Below are 27,596 nucleotides of genomic sequence, written 5' to 3'. Positions count from 1 at the left end.
TTTATGACTGGTCATAAACATCGGTATTGCCTTTCCCGAATGTTGAAAGCTTTGGATGTCTGAAAATTCCCCATCATTCATGAATACTTCCATGTTTAAAAATATGCGGCTTGGTCACTGACATTTCTACACAGATTTAGGTGTTCTGTGTCTGAGCTTCTCGACACAAATATTATTCTCCTCAGAATATTTCCACTATAAATATTTATTCATGAAAAATGCTTGGAAAATGAAAATGACAAATTCCAGAAGAGCCCCCCGCGGCCGAGTATAATTGATGCCAGGGCCCACTACTGGGCCGCGGCCCGGCGGTTGAGAAGCACTGTTCTAGACACTGAATTGATACATATCACTGAAATTCCATCGCAGAATGTTGGTTCAATATGGTGGAGCCTGAATAAGCGATGAATATAAGCGAAGACTGCAACGAAAATTCTGACGATTCTTCCGAACACTGCAAAACGAGTTGTGTCACGACGCTAGTGCACTCTGCAGGTATTCCAATGCAAACTATAGCAGACATACTGTCACAATGATGTGTCACGAAGACTCGCTCTACCGAAAATTGTGCGCGGTGGGTCGTACCAGAACTGACCACAGTTCTACGCTTTTCAAGGGAAGGACAGCGTGTAGTGATACATGATGAAACTTGCATCCGCTATGTCGCTCCAGGTGCCGAAAGGAGAAAACAGAGTCGTGCCGACATAGCTGGGTTGTCTGGTTCAGTTAGCTCGCGTCTCAGTCTCTCTATGCCGGGAACCAGTCACAATATATTAACTTTGAACCAATGCATAATCTATCTATCTAGAGTAGCGGCTCCGGTCTAGAAAACCGAGATTAAAGGCCGTGGGGTTTATTTTTTTATTATTAAAGAAAGAAAATATTGTAAATACAAAAGAGACCTAGGCAATGCCCACCCGGCCTTCTGTAGCACATCCTTATAAACTTCTAATTTTATAATAGCGGTCATCCCTCGATTCTTAATGTAGATCTTAACTTAAATCTGAGACTCTCCTGTTAATAATCAGTGCAATTACTTCTTTTACTTTCCTTGCATATCTATTTTATATAAATATAGGAATGTTGTTTATGAAGTAAGAGATGCCTTGCACAAATATTTTTTCTTCTAGCCTTAAGAGTTCTACAACTGATTTTGGGTATTCTTTTTTGCTGCTCTCAGAAAGAATATCTATCATTGTTGCCCGTTGGCCCTCGTACAGCTTACAGTCCCGGAAGAAATGTTCCTCCGTTTGCAGTCATCACCACATTCGCATTCGGCCGTGGTCACAACGTTAAATCTGTTTAGGCTTGCTTTAAGACTCCTGTGGTCTGCTGTCATACGGTTTATTGACACGAAGGCACGGCGGTTCATTTTTATCTGTCGGAACCACGGAGACGAGCCGTTCCTGTAGCACCTATCAAAGTAGCTTTCTCCTCTGTCCTGTTTGTTGTTTTGACAAAAACTGCGAAGTTCTTCTTTGCCTTTCTTTTTTCACTGGGTTTTAAGATCTGCTACTGGTAATAGTAGTTGACTACCTCTGCCTTCCTTGATTGCTTGCTTTGCCTCCAAGTGGGCCCTCATTAACGTCCACTCCGCAGTGCCCCGGGATCCAGCAAAATTGGATTCGTTTCCTCGCGATTCCAGTCTCTCCATTTTATCTTTAGCACGTGTGTAATGTGCGTGTGTTGCTTATTGTAGAGGATCGTTGCGCTGACCACGCGGCACCCTCTATCCGCTAAAGTTGGCACTAACTTTGCCGACAAGCGGTGGTCGCTCGGTCGGTATATTTCGCTTGCAGACTAAAGCCACGGAGTTTGTTGTTATAGCCTATCTACCTACCTACCTATCTAATCCTACGGGCCGTGCCATATCTCATGCCGCTAGTCGCCGGCTTCCCACTGTGGCGGCCCGGCTTCGATCCCAGATTAGGATATGAGAGATTTGTGGTACTTTGGTTTCCCTTTCCAATTCTCACTGCACTCAATACTCCATAATAGTCATAATCCACCATTCGGGACTTATACAATAGGCCTAATAGTGGCAGACGTACCACGTGGACAGTCTCATCCAATTTAAAAAATTAATAAATAAAAAAACTAACTTCTTGGAGCTGAATCCCTCCTGAGAATCTATCGGAGATGGCCTCCAGATATGCAAGGTGCGGTGGTTGCGAATATATTGAATATGATGTCGCGAAGAATGGGTGGTCCTCCAGCTTGAGGGTTGGGCGTGGGGATTTTTGTTTCGCCACAATAGAAAGAATTTGTTATGAAATATTACGCAGGACTTGGGACTTGGACTGATTCTTTGGAACAACGTAAGCAAATACATAATCTGTGTATTTAAAATGTGTAATTTATGAAAGTAACTGAAATTAAAATATTGGTTTACAAAGAAATGAAATGTATTGTCAAAAGATCAATTTTACTTTTACATAAAAACTTTCTTCACGTTTTGAGGAAGAATCAGCATGCGGGTCGTGACCGATTCGAAAATGACAGTTTGTGTAACAACGGATTTCAGGTGTACAGCCGCTTCGATTCGGGACTTATCTTGTTAGAATTCCTGCTGGGTCGTGGATATCTACAGTTACTTCCGGCGAATACTGTGATACTACACTCCAATATGGCAAAAGAAGGCACGGCCATTTCAATTTATAATTTACATACCCATTCCCTCATTCTACTCAAAGCATCAAACTTGCATTTGATAAAGCATTATTAAACAACTTATATGGGATAGCGCAGTCGGGGTAGCGACTGGCTACGGGCTGGCCGACTGAGGGGTCGGATTTCGAGTCCCGGTGGGGGAAAGAATTTTCTCTTCTCTAAGTTGTCAAGACTAGCCGGTCACGGTAGCCGAGCGGTCTAAGGCATGCACTGTCTTCGCTCGCTCGGAAGCCGGGATCGTGGGTTCGAATCCCACTCAGGGCATGGATGTTTGTGTGCGTTTTTCTGTGTTTGTCTACAGGTAGAGGCCTTGCGACGAGCTGATCACTCGCCCAAGGAGTCCTACCGTATGTGTAAGATCTAGAAAAACCGAAGTGAACGGAGTTCATGGAGGTAGGCCTAGGCCCACTGGGGCTGTAGTGCCAAGGAAACAAACAAAAAAAAAGTCGTCAAGACTGGCTCTGGGGTCCACCCAAACTCCTATCCAATAGGTACCAGGGGCTCTTTCCTCGGGGGTAAAGCGGCAGGGGCGTGAAACTGACCAGTCACCTCCAACAAGTGCCGAGGTCATGGAAATGTAGATCTATACATCCACTCCCCCATACGCCTTCATGGCGTAGTGCTTAGTTATGTACAGAGACAACTTTACCTTTTTTTATGCAAACATTCAGGGTGGTTCAAGTACTACGAAGCGATCCGACAAAAGTAAACAAGTAATTACGCCGTAATATCGATAAGGACCGAAAACTGTGCTGCAAGATTTTACGTATTTCCTTAGAACTGAAATTCACTTATTATGACACAATATTACATAGCGCGCTGTACCTAGTCAGAAAATATGTTTATTTTATTTCACATTCTACATTCTAAATGAATGTTTTGTGTCTTAACGAGGTCCATATGCTGTACATCATGCAGACGACGGAATATTTTGTGCAATAAATCTTTCTATAAAAGTTTCAACAGTTTATTTGTCACTTCATGTTGGACTGTATGAACCAAAATTAGTTTAAATCGACAAACTTTACTGTAATTTTCCAGTACCAATTTTCGTTGTCAACAATTCCATACTTTCGGAAATGACAAATATAATTAGACGGACGAAAGCGACTCTTAACTTATTATATTCTCTGAAAACCCCAATGGCAAAGAAAATATAAAACTATTTAAATGCTTTTTACCCTCACCAAATAACTTACGAAAGAATTTTCATAAACACTGGTATGACAATTACAACATTGTTCAGTACCAAGCTGTTAACTTTCAGTTCGCTACCATTGACAATTAAGGAGCCGGGATAGCGTAGTTGATATAGCGACTGGCTACGGGCTAGATGATCAACGGATCGGTGTTCGAGTCCCGGTAAGTTTAAGAATTTTCTCTTCTCCACGACGTCCAGACCGGCACTGGGTTCCACCCAACCTCCTAACCAATGGGTAGCGGGGGCACCTTCCCCGGGGGTAAAGCAGCCGGGGCGTGAATTTGACCATTCAACTTAAGCTAGTGCCGAGGTCAAGAGAATGTGGATCTAAACAGCCACATAACCATACGCCTTCGTTGCGTAGTGCTTAATTTGTTAAGCACAGGGACAACTTTACCTTACCACTGACAATTACACTGCGGAGGGCGCAAGAAGATGAGCTTAATTACTTAATGGAGCTCATGGCACCAAGCAGGACGGGGGCACAGCGATAACGTTTAACATTTATATTCAAGCATATTTACAGCGAATCTCATTCAATCAATCGGTGTTCTAACTGAAGTTCTTGTGGTTACAACAAATCTCTCCAGAGAGATTCTAAAATATTACACGGCCATAAGCACAACATTACCACGCAACAGCAATGATACGCAATCTTCTCATTACATCTAGATCTATAAAATGTTTCATTTGAAACTGTTCCAACAAATAGTCGGACTGTTAGAGAAGATAGAACATTCAGCACGAAGCTGGACTCACCTCGACTTTCTCCTTGGCGATGATTCGTCGGGTTTCTTCTGCCTTCGCTCGGGAGTGCTGTTGCGAAGTTGGAGTCAGAGTGCTAGACGAGGAGCTGTACGTCATAGTCTCGCTACTCTCCAATGAATCATCGTATAATAGCTGACGGCCCGCCAGATCCTCCTCAATCCCAGGTCTCTCATCGAAACTTCTCCTTCTTTGTGCTGTTCCCTCAGCAAACCAATGTACTTCCGGGTCTCTTCCCTCAACTTTTACTTCTTCCTTCTTGTTAAGTACAGAATCCTGTACTGATCTATCAGTGATCTTACTGGTATCGACAGCACGGGTTCGGCTTCTCTTGCGGCGGGACAAATTCTCCACTTTCGTTGAGCTATCGGCGTCATCTTCTTCCTGCTCTTTCTTCTTACGTTCACCTCCTTCACGTTTTTTCTTCTTACGCTCACTTTCTTCTTGTACATTCTTCTTAAGTTCCGTTTCTTCCTCTTCCTTCTTCTTTCGCCCAGCTTCTTCTTGTTCTTTCATCTTACGCTCAGCTTCTTCCTCTTCCTTCTTCTTGCGATCAGCTTCTTCCTGTTCCTTCATCTTACGTTCAGCTTCGTCCTGTTCCCTCTTCTTATGCTCAGCTTCTTCCTGTTCCTTCTTCTTACGTTCTGCTTCTTCCTGTTCCTTCTTCTTATGCTCAGCTTCTTCCTGTTCCTTCTTCTTACGCTCAGCTTCTTCCTGTTCTTTTTTCTTACGCTCAGCTTCTTCCTGTTCTGTCTTCTCACGCTCAGCTTCTTCATGTTCCTTCTTCTTACGTTCAGCTTCTTCCCGTTCTTTCTTCTTACGATCAGCTTCTTCCTGTTCCTTCTTCTTACTTTCAGCTTCTTCCTGTTCCTTCTTCTTATGCTCAGCTTCTTCCTGTTCCTTCTTCTTACGCTCAGCTTCTTCCTCTTCCTTCTTCTTACGCTCAGTTTCTTCTTGTTCTTTCTTCTTACGCTCAGCTTCTTCATGTTCCTCCTTCTTACGTTCAGCTTCTTCCTGTTCTCTTTTCTTACGCTCAGCTTCTTCCTGTTCCTTCTTCTTACGCTTAGCTTCTTCCTCTTCCTTCTTCTTACGATCAGATTCTTCTTGTTCTTTCTCCTTACGCTCAGCTTCTTCCTCTTCTTTCCTCTTACGCTCGGCTTCTTCTTGTTCCTTCTTCTTACGCTCAGCTTCTTCCTGTTCTTTCTTCTTACGCTCAGCTTCTTCCTGTTCTTTCTTCTTACGCTCAGCTTCTTCCTGTTCTTTCTTCTTACGCTCAGCTTCTTCCTGTTCTTTCTTCTTACGCTCAGCTTCTTCCTGTTCTTTCTTCTTACGCTCAGCTTCTTCCTGTTCTTTCTTCTTACGCTCAGCTTCTTCCTGTTCTTTCTTCTTACGCTCAGCTTCTTCCTGTTCTTTCTTCTTACGCTCAGCTTCTTCCTGTTCTTTCTTCTTACGCTCAGCTTCTTCCTGTTCTTTCTTCTTACGCTCAGCTTCTTCCTGTTCTTTCTTCTTACGCTCAGCTTCTTCCTGTTCTTTCTTCTTACGCTCAGCTTCTTCCTGTTCTTTCTTCTTACGCTCAGCTTCTTCCTGTTCTTTCTTCTTACGCTCAGCTTCTTCCTGTTCTTTCTTCTTACGCTCAGCTTCTTCCTGTTCTTTCTTCTTACGCTCAGCTTCTTCCTGTTCTTTCTTCTTACGCTCAGCTTCTTCCTGTTCTTTCTTCTTACGCTCAGCTTCTTCCTGTTCTTTCTTCTTACGCTCAGCTTCTTCCTGTTCTTTCTTCTTACGCTCAGCTTCTTCCTGTTCTTTCTTCTTACGCTCAGCTTCTTCCTGTTCTTTCTTCTTACGCTCAGCTTCTTCCTGTTCTTTCTTCTTACGCTCAGCTTCTTCCTGTTCTTTCTTCTTACGCTCAGCTTCTTCCTGTTCTTTCTTCTTACGCTCAGCTTCTTCCTGTTCTTTCTTCTTACGCTCAGCTTCTTCCTGTTCTTTCTTCTTACGCTCAGCTTCTTCCTGTTCTTTCTTCTTACGCTCAGCTTCTTCCTGTTCTTTCTTCTTACGCTCAGCTTCTTCCTGTTCTTTCTTCTTACGCTCAGCTTCTTCCTGTTCTTTCTTCTTACGCTCAGCTTCTTCCTGTTCTTTCTTCTTACGCTCAGCTTCTTCCTGTTCTTTCTTCTTACGCTCAGCTTCTTCCTGTTCTTTCTTCTTACGCTCAGCTTCTTCCTGTTCTTTCTTCTTACGCTCAGCTTCTTCCTGTTCTTTCTTCTTACGCTCAGCTTCTTCCTGTTCTTTCTTCTTACGCTCAGCTTCTTCCTGTTCTTTCTTCTTACGCTCAGCTTCTTCCTGTTCTTTCTTCTTACGCTCAGCTTCTTCCTGTTCTTTCTTCTTACGCTCAGCTTCTTCCTGTTCTTTCTTCTTACGCTCAGCTTCTTCCTGTTCTTTCTTCTTACGCTCAGCTTCTTCCTGTTCTTTCTTCTTACGCTCAGCTTCTTCCTGTTCTTTCTTCTTACGCTCAGCTTCTTCCTGTTCTTTCTTCTTACGCTCAGCTTCTTCCTGTTCTTTCTTCTTACGCTCAGCTTCTTCCTGTTCTTTCTTCTTACGCTCAGCTTCTTCCTGTTCTTTCTTCTTACGCTCAGCTTCTTCCTGTTCTTTCTTCTTACGCTCAGCTTCTTCCTGTTCCTTCTTTTTACACTCAGCTTCTTCCTGTTCCTTCTTCTTACGCTCAGCTTCTTCCTGTTCCTTCTTCTTACGCTCAGCTTCTTCCTGTTCCTTCTTCTTACGCTCAGCTTCTTCCTGTTCCTTCTTCTTACGCTCAGCTTCTTCCTGTTCCTTCTTCTTACGCTCAGCTTCTTCCTGTTCTTTCTTCTTACGCTCAGCTTCTTCCTGTTCCTTCTTCTTACGCTCAGCTTCTTCCTGTTCTTTCTTCTTACGCTCAGCTTCTTCCTGTTCCTTCTTCTTACGTTCAGCTTCTTCCTGTTCTCTTTGCTTGCGCTCAGCTTCTACCTGTTCTCTTTTCTTGCGCTCAGCTTCTTCCTGTTCTTTATTTTTACGTTCAGCTTCTTCCTGTTCTTTCTTCTTACGCTCAGCTTCTTCCAGTTCCTTCTTCTCACGCTCAGCTTCTTCCTGTTCTTTTTTCTTACGCTCAGCTTCTTCCTGTTCCTTCTTCTTACGTTCAGCGTCTTCCTGTTCCTTCTTCTTACGTTCAGCTTCTTCCTGCTCCTTCTTCTTATTGTCAGCTTCTTCCTTCTTCTTACGTTCTTCTTCCTCCTGTTCTTTTCTCTTGCGTTCGGCACCTTCATACTCCTTCTTACGTTCAGCTTCTACTTGTTCCTTTTTCCAGCTCTCAGCTTGTTCCTGTTCTTTCGTCTTGCACTCGGATTCCTTGTGTCCATATTTCTTACTTTCATATTCTACCACTTCTTTCTTGTTATGTTCTGCTTCCTCCATATCCTTATTGATAACTTCATTTTCTTTCTGTTCCTTCTTCTGTGGTTCATCATCAATCAAGTCCTTCTTCTGAGCAGTTTCTTCAGTTTCGTTTATACAAGTAACATCTTTTGGTTCTCCCTTCTGACCCTCAGGCTCTTTGTGCTCTTTCTTCTCCAGTTCATATTGCATTCGCTCTGTCTTCTTCTGCTCAGTTTCTTCTGGCATTTTCTCGTCCCTTAGACCAATTTCAGCCTTGTCCTCCTCGTCCTTTTGTTCTTTCGTTTTAGGTTTAGTTTCTTCTTCCTCTCTGCCTTTGCTTTCCTTTTGCTTCTTCTCGCGTTCGTATTTATCTTGTTCCATGTTGCTTTCAGCTGATTTTTCACCTTTAATCTCTTCACATTTATCTATTTCGTGTTTGGTACTTTCAGCCTCTGTCTCTTCAATTTTCTCTTTTTCCATACGTACATCTTCTTCGTCCCATGATTTCTTTTTTTCAACTTCTTCCTTTATCATACGATCAGATTCTCTTTGGTCTCTGTTTTTACATGGTGCTTTTTCTTCTATATTCTCAAGTTCTTTGTCTTTTTGTTTCTCCTCCCACTCAAATTCTGATTTCTGTTTCTTTCTCTGCTCACTTTCCTCTTTTTCCTGTTTAGGAAATTCAATCTCTTTTGCTTGCCTTTCTAGCTCATATTCTTCTTCTCCTTTTCTCATTGCATCTTCTTTTTTCTTACTTTCAGTTTCTTCGTTTTCTTTCTTCCCGCGTTCTGTTTCTTCTTGTTTCTCCTTCTCATGTTTAGAATCTATTTTTTCTTTCTTCTTCATTTCAACTTCATCATCTTCCGCTATGCGGCCTCGTCTATCTTCTTCCATCAACCCAGTTCCTGCTGCTTCTTCTCTTTGTTTTCTTTCGTCTTTTCCCTGTAACACTTCCTGTTCTCTCATCATTGCTGATCCTCTGTCTTCTTCATGAGAGACCAGCGCTACTTGCAAATCAGTTGTTTCAGTTTCCAGCTCGGACATTCTGCCTTCAAGAGGTGTCTGTTGCTGTACAACAGCCACGTCGCACCTAAGTTCATATCGCGAAAACGCAGCGGACTCCAGCTCTCTTAGGTCCGTCCTGTCAGAGAGAGTCTCAACATCGCCTTCTAGTGCTCGCTGTTCTTCAACACGAATTGCTCCAAGAACCGGCGAAGCTTCAGTTGAGCTCACAAATGTGGGCAAACCAGAAATATGTGTAGCATCATCAGACAAAGGCCCTTCAAGCAATTCCTGCTGTTCTATCAGTACAATGCCCCTCTGTAATTCCTGGAGAGGCTCAGCTAGCTTCATTATTAAAGACATATTTCCTTTTTCTGACACCACACCTTCATCACATTCAAGCACTGTCTGCTTCTCTATCAAAGCAATGCTTCTTTGTAGTTCCAAGATAGGCTTTGCTAACGTCTTCAGGACTGAAAAGCTTTCCATAGGAACCTTTGCTACCTCAGTTTCAAGTGTAACTTGTTGCTCCACTTGTAACAAGGCTCTGTGCAATTCTTCGACTGGCTCAGCAAGTGTCTTTAAAACTTCCACATCTTCCTTTTCTGATATTACCTCATCATGCTCCACAAGCGCTTGCTGCTGGATCACAGCTATACCTTTAAGCAATTCTTGTACCGGGTGCGCCAATGTTTGCAACACTGATGCACTAGTCTTGTCAGAAAACGATTCTACTCCTCCTTCGTAAACTGCACACTCTTGTACCAGAGCAATACCTCTGTGGAGTTCTTGAATAGGTTTAGCTAGAACTTTCAAAATGGAGACATTAGTTTTCTCCGATATTGCTTCTTCCGTTGCTTCAAGCGCAATTTGCTGCTGTATTTCAGCTATTCCCTTCTCCAGTTCCTCCAAAGGTTGCGCTAAAGTCTGTAACACAGATATCCTTGTTTGATCTGACATTTCTTGTACTCCGGACTCTAACACAGCTTGCTGCTGAACCAAAGCAATACCCCTCTGAAGTTCATGAACAGGATGGGCCAAAGTATTTAGTAATGACAAGCTTATTTCTGACACTAGCTGACCTTTTGCTTCAAGTGCTACTTGTTGTTCGATCTGAACCAAATTTTGCTCCAGCTCACATAACGGATGAGCAAGTGCCTTCAAAACCGACTTACTTATATCTTCCGATAAGGGCTCCTCAATTGGTTCATACACTGTCTGTTGTTGTATCACTGCAATGCTCTTCTGAATTTCTTCGATGGGCTGTGTAAGAGCTTTAAGAACTGAAATTTCTGTCTTTTCAGGCAAACGCTCTTCCCTGGCTTCCATCTCTATTTGCTCTTCTATCAGGGCCAGTCCTCGTTGTAACTCTTGCAACGACCGCGACAGTGTTTCAAGCATGGAGACAAAGTTATCGTCAGATATTTCGATCCCTTTGGCTTCTATAGCAGCCTTGTAATTGATAAGGCTTAAGCTTCTCTCAAGATCTTGTATAGAATACACCAAGGTTTCCGTCACGGATAATCCAGTGTCTTCAGACGTGTTTCTCTCGCCCGCTTCGAGGGCCATCTGTTGTTCAACCAGACCCAAATTCGTGTGGAGTTGTTCCAAAGGTTCCAATATTGCTCCAAGCACAGACACACCCAGTCTTTTCGAAAGAGGTTCTTCACGTGGTTCAAGAGAGGCTTGGTGCTCTATAACAGAGAGGGTCTCCTGTAATTGGTGAATCGGTTCGACAAGATTGTTTAATACACTTATATCTGACCTGTCGGACATTTGTATCTCTCGTGGTTCCAGTAGAACCTGCTCTTGTATTTCAGTTAAACCTTTATGAATTTCGAGCATCGGTTGTACTAGAGCGTGTAGCATTGATACAGCCCTTGTGGGTTCTCCACCAGGTTCTAACAAGGCATTCTCTTCTATCCGTGTGAGCCCTCTCTGTAATTCCAGAACGGGACTGGCTAATGACGTTAGCACTGGAACAACGGTCTCTCTTTCTGCCACGTTCTCTAGCAATACTGCGTGTTGTACACTTGCAAGGTTCTTCTGAAGTTCCTTCAGTGGTTGTGCTATAGTCTCCAAAATGGATATAGCGTTTTTGTCGGAATGTGGTACCTCTACATCTTCTAAAACTGCCTGTTCCTCTACAAGGGCTATGTTTCTATGAATTTCTTGAATTGAATGTGCAACGGCCTGAAGAAGAAGATGAAAATCCGACTTCTCGGCTATAGGCTCCATTGATGGCTCCATTACTATGTGTTTCTGAATAACTGATAAGCCTTTCTGTAAATCTTGCAATGATTGGGCCAATGTTAGAAATACTGTCGGTGTCTCAGCTTCTTGAACAATATGACACTGCATTAGTGCAATGCGTTCCTGTAGTGTTTTTAATGGGTAAGCTAACTTCTCAAGAGTGGAAGCACCAAGCTTCTCTGAGGCAATTTCCGAGCCCGTTTCCAAAACTAGTCTTTGTTCCACTTGAGCCAGACCTCTAATCAGTTCTTGAAGTGGTTCAGCAATAGCCTCTAAAATGAGTATGCCCGCTCTGTCTGGCATTGGTTTGTCTCTGGGCTCAAAAATTTGATCTTCGACCTCGATTAATCCCTTATGAAATTTCAGTAATGGCTTCGCTATTTCTCGGAAAGCTGACACACCAGCGAGCTCAGTAAGCGTTACCTCTGTTGTAGCTACAGCAAAGCTATGCTCAATCGTGGATATCCTATGGTGTAGTTCTTGTACAGACTGGGTTACTTTTTCCAGCGCTGCCAGGCTTGCAGCCTTCTCGAATATAGGAGCTTCTTCCAGAGTCATAACGTTCTGCTCTTCGACTACAGTCAGTCCTCGTTGCAGTTCCTGCAGGGGCTGAGCTAAAGTTTCCAATATTGTAAGCCCATTACGTTCAACAGCATCAGCCTGAAAGATAGCTTCCTGTTGTACTACACTGATACCCCTCTGAAGGTCCATAATAGGTTCCACTAACACTTCTGCAGCCTTCTCTGCCATGGGCTTCAGGTCCTGTTCTACCGCGAGGTTTTGTATTAGTATCAGCCCTCTCTGTAATTCTTGTAGTGGCTGTGTCAGAGTGCTGAGTGCAGTCAAACTGGATACTTCTAACGTCAGTTCTTCTTCTTGTTCAAATTGGATCTTTTGTTCCACAAGATTCAGTTCCCTTTGTAGTTCCTTGAGTGGCTCTGCGAGTTCTCCCAGCTTCGTAACACTAACTTTTGCAGGATCTTGCTTAGTATCCAGAAATACTTGATTCTCTATCGCGGCAACACCAAGCTGCAGTTCCTCAACAGATTCTGAAATTCTCTCTAGAATCAGTAGGCTCGACTCCTTAGGTGCCACGGCTGCAATAGCCATTTGTAAGCACTGGAGAGGCTGAAGTAATGATTCAAATACTGCGAGACTAGGACAGCTAGCTACTGCTTCTGTCGCTTGCTCTTGAACTGCAATAATGCATTTTTCTAAATCTTGGATAGAGTTCAGTAAGGTTTCCACTGGTTCTATGATTTCTGGGTCGGATTTCTTCACTGCAAGAATAAGAAAGTCTTTAGTTTTAGATACTTCACTCTTCAGTATATCCAGTGCTTCTACAACCTCCTTCACAGCTGTGATTGTAGCACGTTCAGATACAAATGTTTCACTTTCTTCTACAAAGATATTCTGCACTGCCTCCAGCAATACCTGCTTAACCTGGAAAAGAGGTACTGCCAATTCTGCCAGCTTTGATATTGCCTTTACCCCTGGCTGTATCTGGACTTGCAGCGTATTCTCTCTGTGTATTTTTACAATTGTTTCCTGTATAGTTTGAATGGAATACACTAGATGTTTCGCAGTCGAGAGACTTTTCTTGTCCATTCTTGGTTTTAGTGCTGCCCCCAGAACTGCAAACTGCTCTATTTTAACCAGTGCCTCAGCAAAGTCCTGCAGTGGTTCCACCAAGCATTCCATGACAGTAAAGTTACCAACGCTGGTTTCTGAATTAGATTTTTCTAGCAAGACGTCAGTGGTTTCTTTCAGACGCCTTATAGTCCGACCTAGTAACTGATGTGTTCCAACACTCACGTTCTGTGATGTTAACTTGTCTGTTGTTCCAGAAAATAGCATTTCCTCTATTTGCATTAACTGATTCTTGAATTCAGACAGGGGTAACATCAGCTTATCTAGAGATTGTGTTGTATCTTGAGTAATTAACACATCCTCTCCCTTTGATTTAAATTCTTGTATCTCAATGTCAGTTAGACACAGTTGCAATTCCGATAATGGCTGAGCCAATGTCACAATGCTTAGTCTGACTTTGTCATGAACCGTTTTAACTGATGTTACTTCCAGAGTGTTAAGCCTGGATATAGATTCAATGACATGCTGTAAATTTTGAAGTGATGTCTGAAGCGCCTTTAATACCGAAATATTTTCCGAAAGTGATTTCTCTGGTTCAATTTCGATTAGAAATTCTTGTCCTATTTGTGCTAGTCGTCTTTGCATTTCGTCAACTGGCTCTGCGAGAGTCTCAAGCACCGTTTGGCTGTGTAGTCCTGTTACGAACATAGTCTCTGTTTCCACTGCTGCTTGATGTTCCGTCATTTCTAAACCTCTCTGCAGTTCCTGGAGAGGGTGCGAAATACTCTCCATTATGGAGTGACATACAGCTTCTAATGCAGCTTCCTGTTCTACCTCTGCTAAGCCTTGTCTGAGTTTGTGCAGAGGATGACTCAAGGTTTCCAATATGGAAGCGCTACCTATGTGAGACGAGGTTTTTCCAAAGTCTTCGTACACAATGTGCTGCCGGAGTACAGCAATTCCCCTCTGCAGTTCATGAAGGGACTGAGTTATCATTTGCAGGGCAGGCTGGATGGACCGTTCTGGCAGTTCCTTCACAACGGCTTCAGATATATCTGTATGTCTGCATTGAGCGAACTGTTGAATGAGAGCGATGTCCCTTTGCAGTTCCTGCACAGGCTGAGCCACATTTTCTAGTATAGAGAAACTCGTTCTCTCTAGAAAAGGTTCTCCCATTTCCAGCTCTACTTGCTGTTCTACTAAAGCTAGACCTTTATGGAATTCTTGTATTGGTTGGGAAATTGTTTGCAGTATTTTATCTGGTGTATTATCTTCGCACGAAATATTTAAAGCTGTCTGCTCCTCTACTAAAGCTAAGCTGTCTTCAATTGGTTGAGTCAGAGCCTCCAAAACCGACAGACTTGACTTTGCGGATCCAGGTTCAAATCCAGATTGCAGCTTTACTTGTTCTTCGACTGAAGCAAGTCCTTTCTGTATATCTTGCAAAGAATGAGTGAGAGACTCAATCAGCGAACTTTGCTCCCTTTCTTTCGTCGTTTTCATTTCTGTTGTGGAATGCAGTATCGGGAGATCGACATTAGTGGAGGAGGGAATAAGTTCCTTGCTCGTCCTCTCAACTGCCTTTTCACTGTCTCGTACATTTCTGGCCTCCACGGAAGTAGGCCGATGGATTTCATGGAGTTTCCTCATTACGCTTCCTTCTGTCTGCACCTCGGTGGATACGCGTCCTTCTTTGCCGTTAGATCTCTTAATTTCTTCGAGTTTGGCCGTCCTTAAAACGTCACCTTCTTCAGGAAGAGAGTCTCGTCTCGATAACTTTTGTTGTTCTTGTATTTTCTTCATGTGAGATTCAATCGAACCAATCTCTGAAGAAGACATTTTCTTTTGCGACTGTTTTTGTTCTAACTTCGGAGCAGAAATCGATGTCTCGCTGCTAGTTCTATCGTCCCCACTCTCCTCGAAAGATCCTCCTTGTCCACTTTCTATCGATCTCTCATTTCTGCTCTTGGACCCTTTCCTGGCAGGACGTTCAGGTTTAGGGCCTGGCGGTTCCCCTGCAATTCGTTCATCTGTACTCTCCTCGAATGACCTTCCCAGTCCGCTCTCTACAGAACGGATTTTTTTCTTCATTGATTCTGGCTGCGAGCTTATTTCCTTGGTTTCGACTTGTTTAGGCGACAATTCCTGCCCTACTTCAACCACCTGCGACTCCATATCCTTCTTCTTTGTGTACATTTCTGTATTCCTCACTAGTTCAGCCGGGCTGCTCTTCGTTGACTGGGGTTCGTATGTCATCTGCTGTTCAATAGCTACAATTTGAAAGGCTCTGGCTTCTCCTGAACTTCCCCGGGCACTAGCATAAGAATCCTGCTCAGATATGTACGCCACTGCATCAGTGAAATGCTCACTTCGATCTTCATCTTCCTTTGGTGCGGGGCCTCCCTTTGTTGGGGATATGCTGTGAAATGTATCACTGTCCTTTGGCTGCTCTTTAACTGGCGACAGGCTGTGAAAAGTGTCACTCTCAGGCTTCGCACCATTGCACGCTTCGGTTTTCTTTCTGGGAGGTCGTTTGGGTGGAACTTGTTCTTCAGCGCCATCATAGGGAACGGTAGGTGCCAGAGCGCGTTCTAAGAATTCAGTGTTGAGTTTTTCGAATATAGCAGCGTCATCTTGCTCAACATCCTGAGGCAACGGAGGGGCCTGCTGTCCATTATCATCGGTGATGGAAAACTCCTCTAAATCGGCGTCCGTGCGAAGATCGTCTTCAGCAGAAGAGAAGGCGTCATGAGTGACGTCAATGACGATGGCTTCCATAAGAAGGTTTCCAGTGTTGGAACTCTCCTTGACAAATCTTAGGGGCGGTAGTTCCACCACATTGTGTTCTGTGGGAATCAGAATTGTTGTGGTTATTAAAAGAGTGCAATTGTTGTTGAAGGTAAAATTTCATGAAGGCAATATTCTCTAAAGTTTTGTGATGTGAACTTGTTTATTATACCAGTAATTGATGGAGCACTGTTTATTGTTTCACCTGTATCTGACATATATGCGCGACGTTTCGAGAGTTGGATTTACACAGTCTTCAGGCGATGATAATGCCAGTATTTCCTTTATTAGGTCTAGGATTAATGGTAACAGTTAGGACCGAACGCGAGACCTTTTGGACACAAGGTCTGCAAGCAAACCATTAGATCATCGGAGCGACCCTGGAATGATTTTTAGTTTACTTTCCTAACATAGGCCTATGCGATTTCTTTTCTGTCTGTGTGGCTATGTATCACCTTCCCATTATAACTTTTGAATTCCCGAACTAATCTTTACAATAACTGATATGCGTATCATGGCAACTGAGCCCATCTCAACGGTGTATATTATAAGTCCTCCCATCAGTCTGTGTGTCTGTACGTGTATCGCTCATGTCGTTGCAAGGCAACGGCTCGGTTAGGTGTATGCATCTTAAGGTGCGAGGCAATGGCTCGGAAAACACGCTCCCCTGGCAACGACCCACGCAATAATAGAAGAACTGTTGGACGCGTCTTTTCTGTGCGGTCTCTGTGTTATCAAATGAGAGTCTGTGTGTCTGTGTGTCCCCCTATCGTTGATAGATACCAACTCTTTTGGAGGTGTCGTTTTCTATGCGGTTCGTGTCGTATTAAAGGAAAGTAGTGGGTTAGTTCTTCCTAGAAGTTCTTGTTTTATAACTCTACTCGTCTTACTCGTGAAGAAATCTCACCTGACACGTGCTCTGATAGCTGATCGGCATACATTTCAACAACCTGCAGCGCCTCTTCTTCAGTGAGGTCTGGGGTCTCATACAGCGAAACTGACACCTCCTTTCCGTCGAATGAGAAAGAGACTTCGGCTCGTTCGTCCACGGTGGCGGAGCGTTCGGTGGCAGGCGTGTCGTACATCTGGGAAGTCCTCTCCTCGTGAATGGTCGACAAAGATGGGTTCCTCGCAAGCACGTGTCCTGCGCCGTGTTCTATTTGTTGCTGCACAGAACCCTTCATCAGTCGTTCTGAAAAGAACATGCATAAAAACAGTCTTGTTACTAGGCAGGCCTAAGCTTAACTTCGTCTAACAACCCCCTAAATATTAAAGGTTGTATTTCAGTTGTATGATCCGTTCTCAAACAGTATAACATTATGGCTTAGTAATATGGAAGATGGCAGATATCGGCAACGCGCACAGGGCACGGTTCCTCAACCAATGGAGATATTTTCTTTTAACTGATAATAAGGGATATGAGGACTTCAAAGGCTGACTTCAGCTGCAAAACTAATTACAAGGAGCACAGTTATATTGGAGAAGCTAGCAGTCGTTCATCCAGCCAAGAAATTCCCGCATTTTATGAAATCCGTAGGTTTTTACTATTTCCATACAAGCCCACCACTGCTCCCCATTCTTGAGCCAGCTGAATCCTGCCCATATTTTTCCACTCTACTTCCTTAATAACAATATATCATTTACATCTGGTATCCCAACCTGTCTCTTTCATTCACGTTTTAAAACAATTCTGTAACCATTTAGCACCTCTCCTATATATTCTGCATGCTACAACCATTCATCGTTCTTTATACACGTTTTATTACATTGCGTGAAGAATAAACATGACTCCCTTCATTATGCAATTTTATATAACCTCTGGTTACTTCCTGTATTTAAGGTTCAAGTGTCCTCCTCTGAAAAATAAAATACATCTTAAAGAACTATAATGAGAGGGTTCGATCCTGATCCAACTGACTCGGGGTAAGGTTCAGTGTCTGAAAATTGTGAATATGATTATAACTCTCAAGTTCCATGTAATACATGTCTGGCCGACTACCAGATTCTGTATCCATGGTGTTTAGACGTGTATTCTGGTCTAGAAAACCGAGATTAACGGCCGTGGGAATCCGTTGCGCTGACCACGCGACACCCTCTATCCGCAAAAGTTGGCACTAACTTCGTCGACAAGCGGCGGTCGCTCGGCGCACTACAGGCTACGGAGTTTGTCTTGTTTGGTGTTTAGACGTGTATGCGTACCTTCGAAGCCGAGGAGGGAAGCGGAGCTGGCCACAGTGCCCATGCAGTTTCGGGCTTCGCAGGTGTACGTGCCCAGGCAACACGTGCCGTCTTGTCCAGAAATGATTCGATGTATGTCTCCAGGCTTCAGCTCCTCTCCATCTTTGTACCACTTCAGCTCTGGCTGAGGCACTCCAATAACCTGCAGAACAGACATACACCTGCCTCTGGGCGCCATCATTGCTAACACACACTCTCTGCCTACTTCTGCCTTGCTAAAAGCCTAATAAATTTATATATAAAGAGTGCTGTAAATATGCACTGAATGTGTTTAAAAACAAAATTAAAATCCCACATTCCACAGTTTTGTTTATTTAAACCCTGACAAGGAACATTATTTAGTTGCTGTATTTATATAATCATATTTGTGGTTTAAAGAAAAATACTAAATTAACTGTTCCTGTAGCTCAGAAAACATATAATTGAGTTACAGGAGGTTAGGCAAATTGGGAATATATCAGTCAGAAGAGCTGATCTCAGTGTCTCCACTTGAAACTAAAAGATCTCCCAAATACAAAACAGGAATGGAACCCACACAACCGATAAATTACGTGACAGGGATGCTGTTCTGGCAGAAGAAAAATCTGCAAACGTTGCAACAGCTGAATTACTACATTCTAAGAAACTTCGCATCGAACCTTTCATTCTACTATTCCGCTGCGTTTCGGAATGTTCTCTCAGAGTTCAAAGAGGAATATCAAGACCGCTACTTGCAACTTACGTTCTACTTATCATAATATTCAGGCAGACATCTTAACATTCTTACTGTAAATTTCGCCATTAATGGTAACAGAAAATACAAACAAATACACATTATTCAGATGTGACCTTCTGGGCTACGAAATGGTGTCATTTTGTTCCGTAGGAACCGGTCGCTTCCATCCTCAAGTTAATGCTTAGAATAGAAATCTTCACGTTCATAATTACGAAGTAATACAGTAGCATTCACAAAATCAGGGCCTGTATCTAGAATAAACCTGTTTTGTAAATGTTCTGGCAGCTTCCATTGCACTGACCTTACACTCTAAATTGACAGCCCCTTCCTCCGACAATATGGCTCGCAGACACTCCAGAAACCTGGGCTTTTTGAAGTGTCTTGGTATAATAAGTTTAAGGAAACATGACGTGACGCTGTGCCCAAAATCATTTGTCGCCACGCATTTCCATTCAGCCTGAAAAATAAACACGAATTCTTAAAACTCTCAAGTCATTTTCGACATATAAACCACTCCAAAAGTCTACTTAAAATCAAGCTATAGAAGGAATTCTTACTGAGGTCCATTAGAAGGTACTGCACCCTACAGTGACATCACTTTTAAATCTAACAAGTAATATCAATATACTCCTATATATAACATCAAGAATTAAAATTAATTCTAGCTGATTAGGACCGAGGGCCCAACAGTCCCTCATATTAAAATGAAATACGTTACAGAATGCCAAAAAGAACCTGGGAATTGAGGGTTCTTGTGAACCCATGGGTTCCACAAAAGACGATGAATTCGCCTATTAGCTTCTCAAGAAGTACTTTGGTTTCGTGGAAGTGACTGTATACGAGTACTCGCAGTCTGTCAGCTGCAAAGTACCGTTGCAAGCACTCACTCGTTTCAAATATTACCGAAACAAGAATCTAATCTCATAATGAGGAGCACACGGGAGCGTAGTTGGTTGAGGCACTGTGCTACAAGCCGGAAGGTCGCGGATTCGAGTCCCGATGAGGTGGATTTTTTCAATTGCCCTAATCTTTCCAGCCGCGCTGTGGTCCTGGGGTCGAATCAGCCTCTAACAGGAGTACTAGGAATCTTCCTGGGGGGTAAAGGGCGGCCAGGGCGTAAGGCTGACAAACTCACCGTCATCTGTGGGCCAGTTGTCTAGACAATGTGGGACCCTCAACATCTCAAAACCTCATGGGCCTCCATGGCTTGCTACCTTGCCTTTCATTTTCATGATGATGTTAATTTTGTGAAGTCTGTTAAACTGTCAAAACACGCAGTTGGGTTACAGACTGCGCTCATTTTTAAGGATAGTAATGTGCTTGCAGTCCCAGTTATTAAAGAATAATACAGCTTTCCGTCAGGTAGGAGCAGCATACGATTTCATTCACATGTGTTAACAGTAATTACATCTTATACGTTACATACATAAGAGTTCCAAACGAAATATAGTGCTTCCACAAATTTTCTTTCTTTAACTATAAAATGCTTGCTTTGTAACTACTGTTTGGCCCGGTCACGGTAGCCGAGCAGTCTAAGGCATGCACTGTCTTCGGTCGGAAGCCGGGATCGTGGGTTCGAATCCCACTTAGGGCATGGATGTTCAGTGTTTGTTTGTGTGTGTGTGTGTGGGGGGGGGGGGTTGCAAGCGATTCCTTATGTTTATGTACAGGTAGAGGCCTTGCGACGAGCTGATCACCCGCCCAAGGAGTCCTATCGAATGTCTAAGATCTAGTAACCCGAAATGAAAGGAAGAGTTTCATGGAGGTAGGTCACGACCGAAATTGGGGCTGTAGCGCCAAAGGAAAACCAGGCTACTGTTCGGTAAATATTTTTTCTAGATATCGTACCGCTGTGGACGTTCATCACTGAAATCTGGATAAAAGCAGCGAGGAAGGCACAGTTTGAAAGAACACAAAGTTTCAAATCTGCAGTTACCTGATCGATAATTTCGAGGCAGCGGATATCGAAATTGCAGACTCCCAACGCCTCACGGGACACAGTATATCTGTCAGCGCCTTCGAGCTGCTCGTCATCTCGATACCACAGAATGGAAGGTTCCGGTGAGACGCTCACTGAAACACGGGGTTTCTCTGTCCTTAGCGCATCCAGGTACAAGATTCTTAATATTCCTACATGTCACGATTCATTTCCATGCTACAGTAAAAAAAAATTTGCAACGATGTATAGGAGAAAATTAAGTCTTTCACGTCTCATATTGGTTAACATAAACCCACCTTGGACAGTAAACCTGAAGTCTTCTGTGATTTTTGCTTCACAGCTCTTGAGTCCCACAATGAATTTCGGTGGTTGGTTTGTTGAGAACAGTTGCAGTCTTTCTTCCTCATTGAGTTGGTTCTGGATGTCCTCCACTGTGAGCTCCGCGGAGCTGGTTGCTTCTCCCATGCAGTTCTTCGCGATGCAAGAGTACGAACCTGAAATGAGATGTTCTCTGCTTACAACACGAGCCAGCAGACATATACAGGTACTATTCAGATCTTCAGACTGGAACATACAAATGAAATTGTTAATTCAAGAAACCTTAAGAACCAAGCAGCTTGTGGTTCTCTTCTTTCTTTAACTTTAAATAAAACTGAATAAATTCAAATCTATACAAATATCTACATCAACATAAAATCACCGTTCAAGGCAATTTGTTTGGATTTCGTCTTTCGTCCTAGTTTTCCTTTTACATAGAAACAACAAAGTACATTTTAATCGTTTCCTGCATCCTGTTGTGTTTAATCAATAGTAGAGTGAATTTACCGACTACACAACACATTTTTTATTATCACTGCATGTTTCGACCTCAAGAGGTCATCTTCAGGTGTATGACCACGGCTGTATAATTACACGCGGTCACATTCACTTTTCACTCATTCGACCCTGTATCTTATCCAGACTTACGCTCACTAATATATCGAGTTCTTTTATAAACCACAGGTTAAAATTGTTATTATTCTAATTTAATTGTTAAAAGTTAAAAGTTTGTGAATCGAAGTTCAATTCATGNCGCGAAACAAACAATGAGACAACAGCTGTTGCTAGGCGGCGGCCAACGGTCCAATGGACTGACTGGAAAGCGGTACCAGTGACATGAATTGAACTTCGATTCACGAACTTTTAACTTTTAACAATTAAATTAGAATAATAACAATTTTAACCTGTGGTTTATAAAAGAACTCGATATATTAGTGAGCGTAAGTCTGGATAAGATACAAGGTCGAATGAGTGAAAAGTGAATGTGACCGCGTGTAATTATACAGCCGTGTTCGTACACCTGAGGATGACCTCTTAAGGTCGAAACATGCAGTGATAATAAAAAATGTGTTGTGTAGTCGGTAAATTCACTCTACTATTGAACAAAGTACATTTTGGCCGCGCCATAACTCAAGCGGTTAGTCGCTGGCTTCCCACCGCGGCGGCCCGGTTCTGGTCAAGTGGGATTTGTGGTGGACAAACTGGCGCTGGGGCGGGTTATCCCCGAGTACATCGGTTTCCCCTGCCAATCTTCATTCCACCAAATTCTCCATCATCATAATCACCCGGAGCAGGCTACAATAGGCCAATCAGTGGCCGCAGTGCCGAGTGGACCCAGTTGGACTCCGCTATCCACTATGCGATTTTTTTTTAAAAGAGTACATTTTAAACTTAGTTTCAATTTATTTTAACCATTCATTATATAACATCTTACTATGGTCCAGGTTAGCCTAACATAGTTACTTCCTGTAATGGAATACATAATACGAAAAGACCTATTATATCGGATGTGGCACATTGCAGTTTCGTGGACTCTTACGGACGTTTAGGAGAAACGTATAATTACCCTTCTTGCTGCTTGTTTCTTGCTTGGCTTACTCATTGACCTTTGATATGGAGGCAGCACGTTCCTCCGAAACGTCCGCTGAACTTCTACACGGCCACAACTCAGAAGACAACATTGCCCATTGTCACCGCTTTGAGAATCGCAAATCTATTGAACGCATAATAAGTTATAATGGTTATATTAGCAAAGACAACAGTCCGGAATAGCAAAGGAGAATGAATACCTTGCTCATGTTTCGAACCTATACCTGTGAAGTGTTTTCACCGTACGATTCCATTCATACAGATAAATTAAAGACAACAGAACCTCGTGTGTCAGAAATTAGAAATAACTTGACGGTTGAGGGTGATTCTTGAAACACTGATAGTTACACAGTCTGTAAAGAGACGTTACCCACCATATTCACAAAATTCCGCCATTAAATCTTAGGCCACTTGAATCTAGTTCACACTACTAAAACCTATTTATCCTAAATTCATTTTAATATCATCCTCCTACCTATGTCTAGACCTTCCAAATAATCTTCTTTAAGATTTTAAAGCTAAAACTTTATACTTTTTACCCACTAGTACCGTATACCACAAAACGCATCTGCTTTTATTTAACCATTCAATCATACTCTGTGGTGAGTACATAGTGTGAAGCTCACTTCAGAAAACCTCTGTTAACTTCATCTCTGCTAGGTCCGTTCTCCCACCCCTCAGTCAGAAGTCAATGTGGTACTTTATAGCACCATTATAGTGGTGTTTATTTACCAAAATGGCTGTCTGCTTACCAAGTGAGTTGGTGCCTGTCAGCTGGTACACGTCTCCTGGCTTCAGTTCCTGTCCATCCTTGAACCATCGAAGTTGTGGTGTAGGAAATCCCACGACTTTGCACTCGAAGGACACCAAACCTTCATCGGTCAGGACTGCCTTTAGGCTCTCCAAGAAGCGAGGCTTCCGATAGTTCTTTGGATCTAGTAACAGAAGATACCAGTGCAGAAATTGATGAAGTCAAATTTTCATTCCTACCTAAAATGTCCAGTAACTATTATACAGAAACTAATCTCAAATGATTATTACTTTATGCCTTCAACGTCTGAAGCCTAAGTTTTAAACCTGGCTTCCGATAGTTCTTTGGATCTAGTAACAGAAGATACCAGTGCACAAATTGATGAAGTCAAATTTTCATTCCTACCTAAAATGTCCAGTAACTATTATACAGAAACTAATCTCAAATGATTATTACTTTATGCCTTCAACGTCTGAAGCCTAAGTTTTAAACCTGATTGATATGTTGGGTTTTTGGACTTTATCCATCGTCCTGGTTTTTAAGATAACAAATAAAAACACGACGTTTCGGAAACTGGATCTGTTTCCGTCCTCAGGTGAAGGAAAACACCTATTCAGTTGGGTCCGTTAGAAAGAGCTAGCCTCAATCACTGGACCAAGTCCAAAATAAAGTCCAAAAACCCAACATATCAGTGTGTTATACACCATCGTCAGAATCCTATAGTAACTAATTTAAACCTGATGTTCGAGCACATAAAAAGGTATGACACATTTTGTTACACCGTCTCGTCCTGTCCTGTCCTATCCTGTGATGGCGTGTCTTGCCTTATTTATTTTATTTTATTTTGTTGTGTTTTATTTTATTTTATTTTAGAGATACAAAGTGAGCGTAACGGGTGCAGAGTGGATCCTCATTTGCCGGTTTAAAAAAGTACTGAAAAAGCTCTACAAGTTCTACAACTTTGTATTTCCTTCTTTCTGTATTGAAGGAGGCTAATAATTTACACTGATACTCTCTACTGCAAAATAAAGTAATCAAAACAACACTGCACAAGGAAAAGTGTTTTTCTTAGAATCATCAAATTTATTACATAATCAGTCTGGAAATTTCACATCATATAAGGTAGATTAATAGTCTCAAATTCAGGAAATGACAAAGAGTTTTATCAACATAATTAACAGGGGGTAGATTAAAGTAATTATTTTGTAGTGGACGTTAAATGTGGACTAAACATCCGTGGACAGAAGTATACTGGAGGAGTTCTTCATTCATTCATTCATCTGTAATCTGTCAGACGACAGGTCCACAGTCTCTTCCAAAACAATTCCTCCGCTTAATGCGATCTAGAGCTTTCTCCTTCAAATGAAAATATCCTCTTCTGTCTCCAAGGTCATCCAGCATCTTCTTACGTCTTCTTCCTCGTCTTCTGGTCACTTCTATCCGCCCCTCTATCTTTCCTTCAATAACTTCTTTTAGAAGGCAGTTACTGCCTAAGATATGACCCATCCAATTAGCCTTCCGTTTTCTTATTTCGTGTAGGATATTCCTCTGCTCACTGACTCTAAATAACACTTCTTCATTTCTCACATAATCGGTCCAACTGATCTTCTCCATCCTTCTCCAACACCACATTTCGAAGCTTTCCAGGTGTTCCTGATCTACTGCCCTAAGTGTCCAAGTTTCAGCCCCATACAAAGCGATGCTCCAAACATAGCATTTCACTAGTTTCTTTCTCAAATTTAAGTCCAATTTGCTGGTAAAAAGATTCTTCTTCTTGCTAAATGCAGCTTTTGCCATGGCAATCCTGGATTTAATTTCACTAGTACACCTTCCATCATCTGTTAACAAGCTACCCAAATATTTAAAACATTTCACATTCTCCAGTTGTTTTTGGTCTATCTTTATTGTGACTGGGGTTGGTTGTCTCGAAATTTTCATTACTTTTGTTTTCTCCACATTCATTTCCATGCCATAGCACCTTCCAATTTCAATTAGTCTATCAATCATGCCCTGTAGCACAGTTTCTTCCTTAGCCATTAACACAAGGTCATCTGCATATTTCACAGTTTGAATAATTTGCCCTCCTACTTTGAAGTCACCGAGCCCATCCAGAGCTTCCTTGGTAAGGCATTCGCTGTACAAGTTGAACAGAATTGGTGATAAACAGCATCCTTGTCGAACTCCTCTTCCAATCTGCACACTTCCTGTCTCCCCCCTGTCCAGTCGTACTCTAACTTTCTGATCCATGTACAATTTGCTAATCAATCTTCTTTCATGCCAATCGATACCTGTTTCTTTCAGGATCTGCATTAATTTGGTCCAGTTTACCCGGTCAAATGCCTTCTGCCAGTCTATGAAGCAAACACACAGTTCTTCATCTATCTCCAAAGTTCGTTCCGCTATAATTCTCATCATCCCAATTGCATCCCTGGTTCCTTTTCCTCTTCTAAATCCAAACTGATCTTCTCCAAGTACATCCTCTATTTTCCTTTCAATTCTTCTTTTAAGTATCTTTGCTATTAACTTTGTTATGTGTGCAATAAGGCTTATTGTGCGATGGTCGCTGCATTTTGTGGCTTTTGTCTTTTTCTTTAAGGCGATCATTGTCACTTCTTTAAAGTCCTTGGGCCACTCCCAAATTTCATATATGGTGTTTATTAGTTTTGTCAGTGTTTTCAAACCACCTTCTCCCAGTAACTTAAGCACATCTCCAAGTACATCATCTCCTGTAGCCTTTCCATTCCTCATGTCCTTGATAGCTTTTTCCACCTCACTTTGTAAAATATATGGTCCTTTCTCGTCTGTATCTACTTCTTCTTCCGGTTCCACTTCCAAGGTTTCTGGCCGATTAGGTCGATCATATAGTTCTACAATATAGGCAAAAAGTTGATTGAAAATTCCTAGCAGCAATTATTTTAACACGAAACAACTATATTCGACTTAATGCTGTCGTGAAAATAAATTTTCTTGACATAGACTTTCTGCCGTAGCAGTAGAAGTAGACCTGCTCGTACTTTCCGAGACACTGGGTTTCGCTCAATTCAACGAGAAGTTTGCTAATAACACTATGCCTACGACGATTAGTATTGCTGCCAAACAAACTCCGTGGTCTGAGTTCGCAAGCGAATTATACCGACCGAGCGATTGCCGCTTCTCAGCGAAGTTAGTGCCAACTTTAACGGATTGAGGTGTCGCGTGGTCGGCGCAACGGATCCCCACGGCCGTTAATCTCGGTTTTCTACAGCGGGGCTGCTACTTTTCCATTCAAGTAGCTTCTCAGTTATCCTCACGAGGCTGAGTGGACTCCGTTCCACACTAGCTACTTCTCAGAAAATCTGGTAGCGCCGGGAATCGAACTCGGGACCTCTGGATCTGTAGCCAGGAACTCTGACCACTAGATAACAGAGACTAGTAATAATTTTAAAAACAAACTTTTGTCAGAAATAACCAAAACTCACTGAGAATCCAACAGTATGTCTTAACTTGAATTTTGTAAGAAATTTTCGCTTACTACCGGTGTTAGTTACATTCCTAGAAGTCAGATCCTTAATTGAGTGTATCAACAGACATTTCATAATTTTACTTAGTTGGTTTGAAGTTTGTTATTTAATTAGTTACTTATGTAGTTAATAAATTATTAAGCTAGCCACTTGGCTAACACATCACGCATATGCGACAGCTGACTTTGACGACAAAGTAACTTACTACTGTAAGTACAGGTAAATATCTACTGATGTACTGTTTGCATTCGTAGTTAAGTACTGAAAACTAAGTCTGTATAAGTAAACAAGAGCCATCAGTATAAAACATGCCATAAAACTGCACTTCAAGCAGTAGGTTACATAATAATAAAAGTTGCTGATTCCAGTAACCGAATGGTCTACAATAAGAGGAAACTGCTTGATCAAAAGGTATGGTTGCGGTTTCAAATCCCGCGCACAGCATGCGTGCTTCTTCGTGATTTCCTGTATCGCAGTGTTATTATATAAATTTCCAGGCATGGAGATTTTACGCTTCTCTGCATAAAGATTTAGAAAACTTCTAGAATAGTCAACTGTTAGAATCGCGATGTAGCTGCAAGTACTAAAATCTACAGTTCAGAATTTGTACAATGACGTCACTTACACGTCATGGAGACGTGGCAAGTGGAGATTCCCTTGGCACCCTCGCTGCTCGTAGCGACGCATTTCCATTCGCCCTCATCCGCCTCCTCCGCGTGGTCGATCTGTATCATGTAACCGCCCAGTCCGTCCGCCATGATGTGGTACTTCTCACTTTCGTCCACACGCCCTTCTTTGTTGTACCACGTTATGCTCTGCGGCCAGGGCGGTACAGCCACTGCAGGTTGAGAAATCAAAACGTTGTCCAGATCAGACAA

The 27,596-nt window shown here is 42.4% G+C and overlaps 1 protein-coding gene across 1 annotated transcript in view; it reads right to left on the bottom strand.

The window, feature by feature from the left end:
- Positions 1-4,581: 4,581 nt before the first annotated feature.
- Positions 4,582-27,596, bottom strand: part of LOC111871979 — an 84,143-nt gene continuing 61,128 nt past the window's right edge. Inside the window, exons 7-15 of the mRNA XM_033754468.1 lie at positions 27,344-27,556; positions 23,220-23,402; positions 20,856-21,053; positions 20,557-20,693; positions 18,922-19,077; positions 17,867-18,047; positions 16,575-16,859; positions 7,217-15,726; positions 4,582-7,165 (exon numbers count right to left, since the gene is read on the bottom strand). Coding sequence (XP_033610359.1) covers positions 4,610-7,165; positions 7,217-15,726; positions 16,575-16,859; positions 17,867-18,047; positions 18,922-19,077; positions 20,557-20,693; positions 20,856-21,053; positions 23,220-23,402; positions 27,344-27,556 — 12,419 coding nt within the window. The 3' untranslated portion in view covers positions 4,582-4,609. The remainder of the gene's footprint in view (positions 7,166-7,216; positions 15,727-16,574; positions 16,860-17,866; positions 18,048-18,921; positions 19,078-20,556; positions 20,694-20,855; positions 21,054-23,219; positions 23,403-27,343; positions 27,557-27,596) is intronic.

This window comes from Cryptotermes secundus, unplaced genomic scaffold, assembly GCF_002891405.2.
Source record: "Cryptotermes secundus unplaced genomic scaffold, Csec_1.0 scaffold2529, whole genome shotgun sequence".
In the NCBI taxonomy this organism is placed as follows: Eukaryota; Metazoa; Arthropoda; class Insecta; order Blattodea; family Kalotermitidae; genus Cryptotermes; species Cryptotermes secundus.
This window is presented reverse-complemented; position numbering and strand designations above follow the sequence as displayed.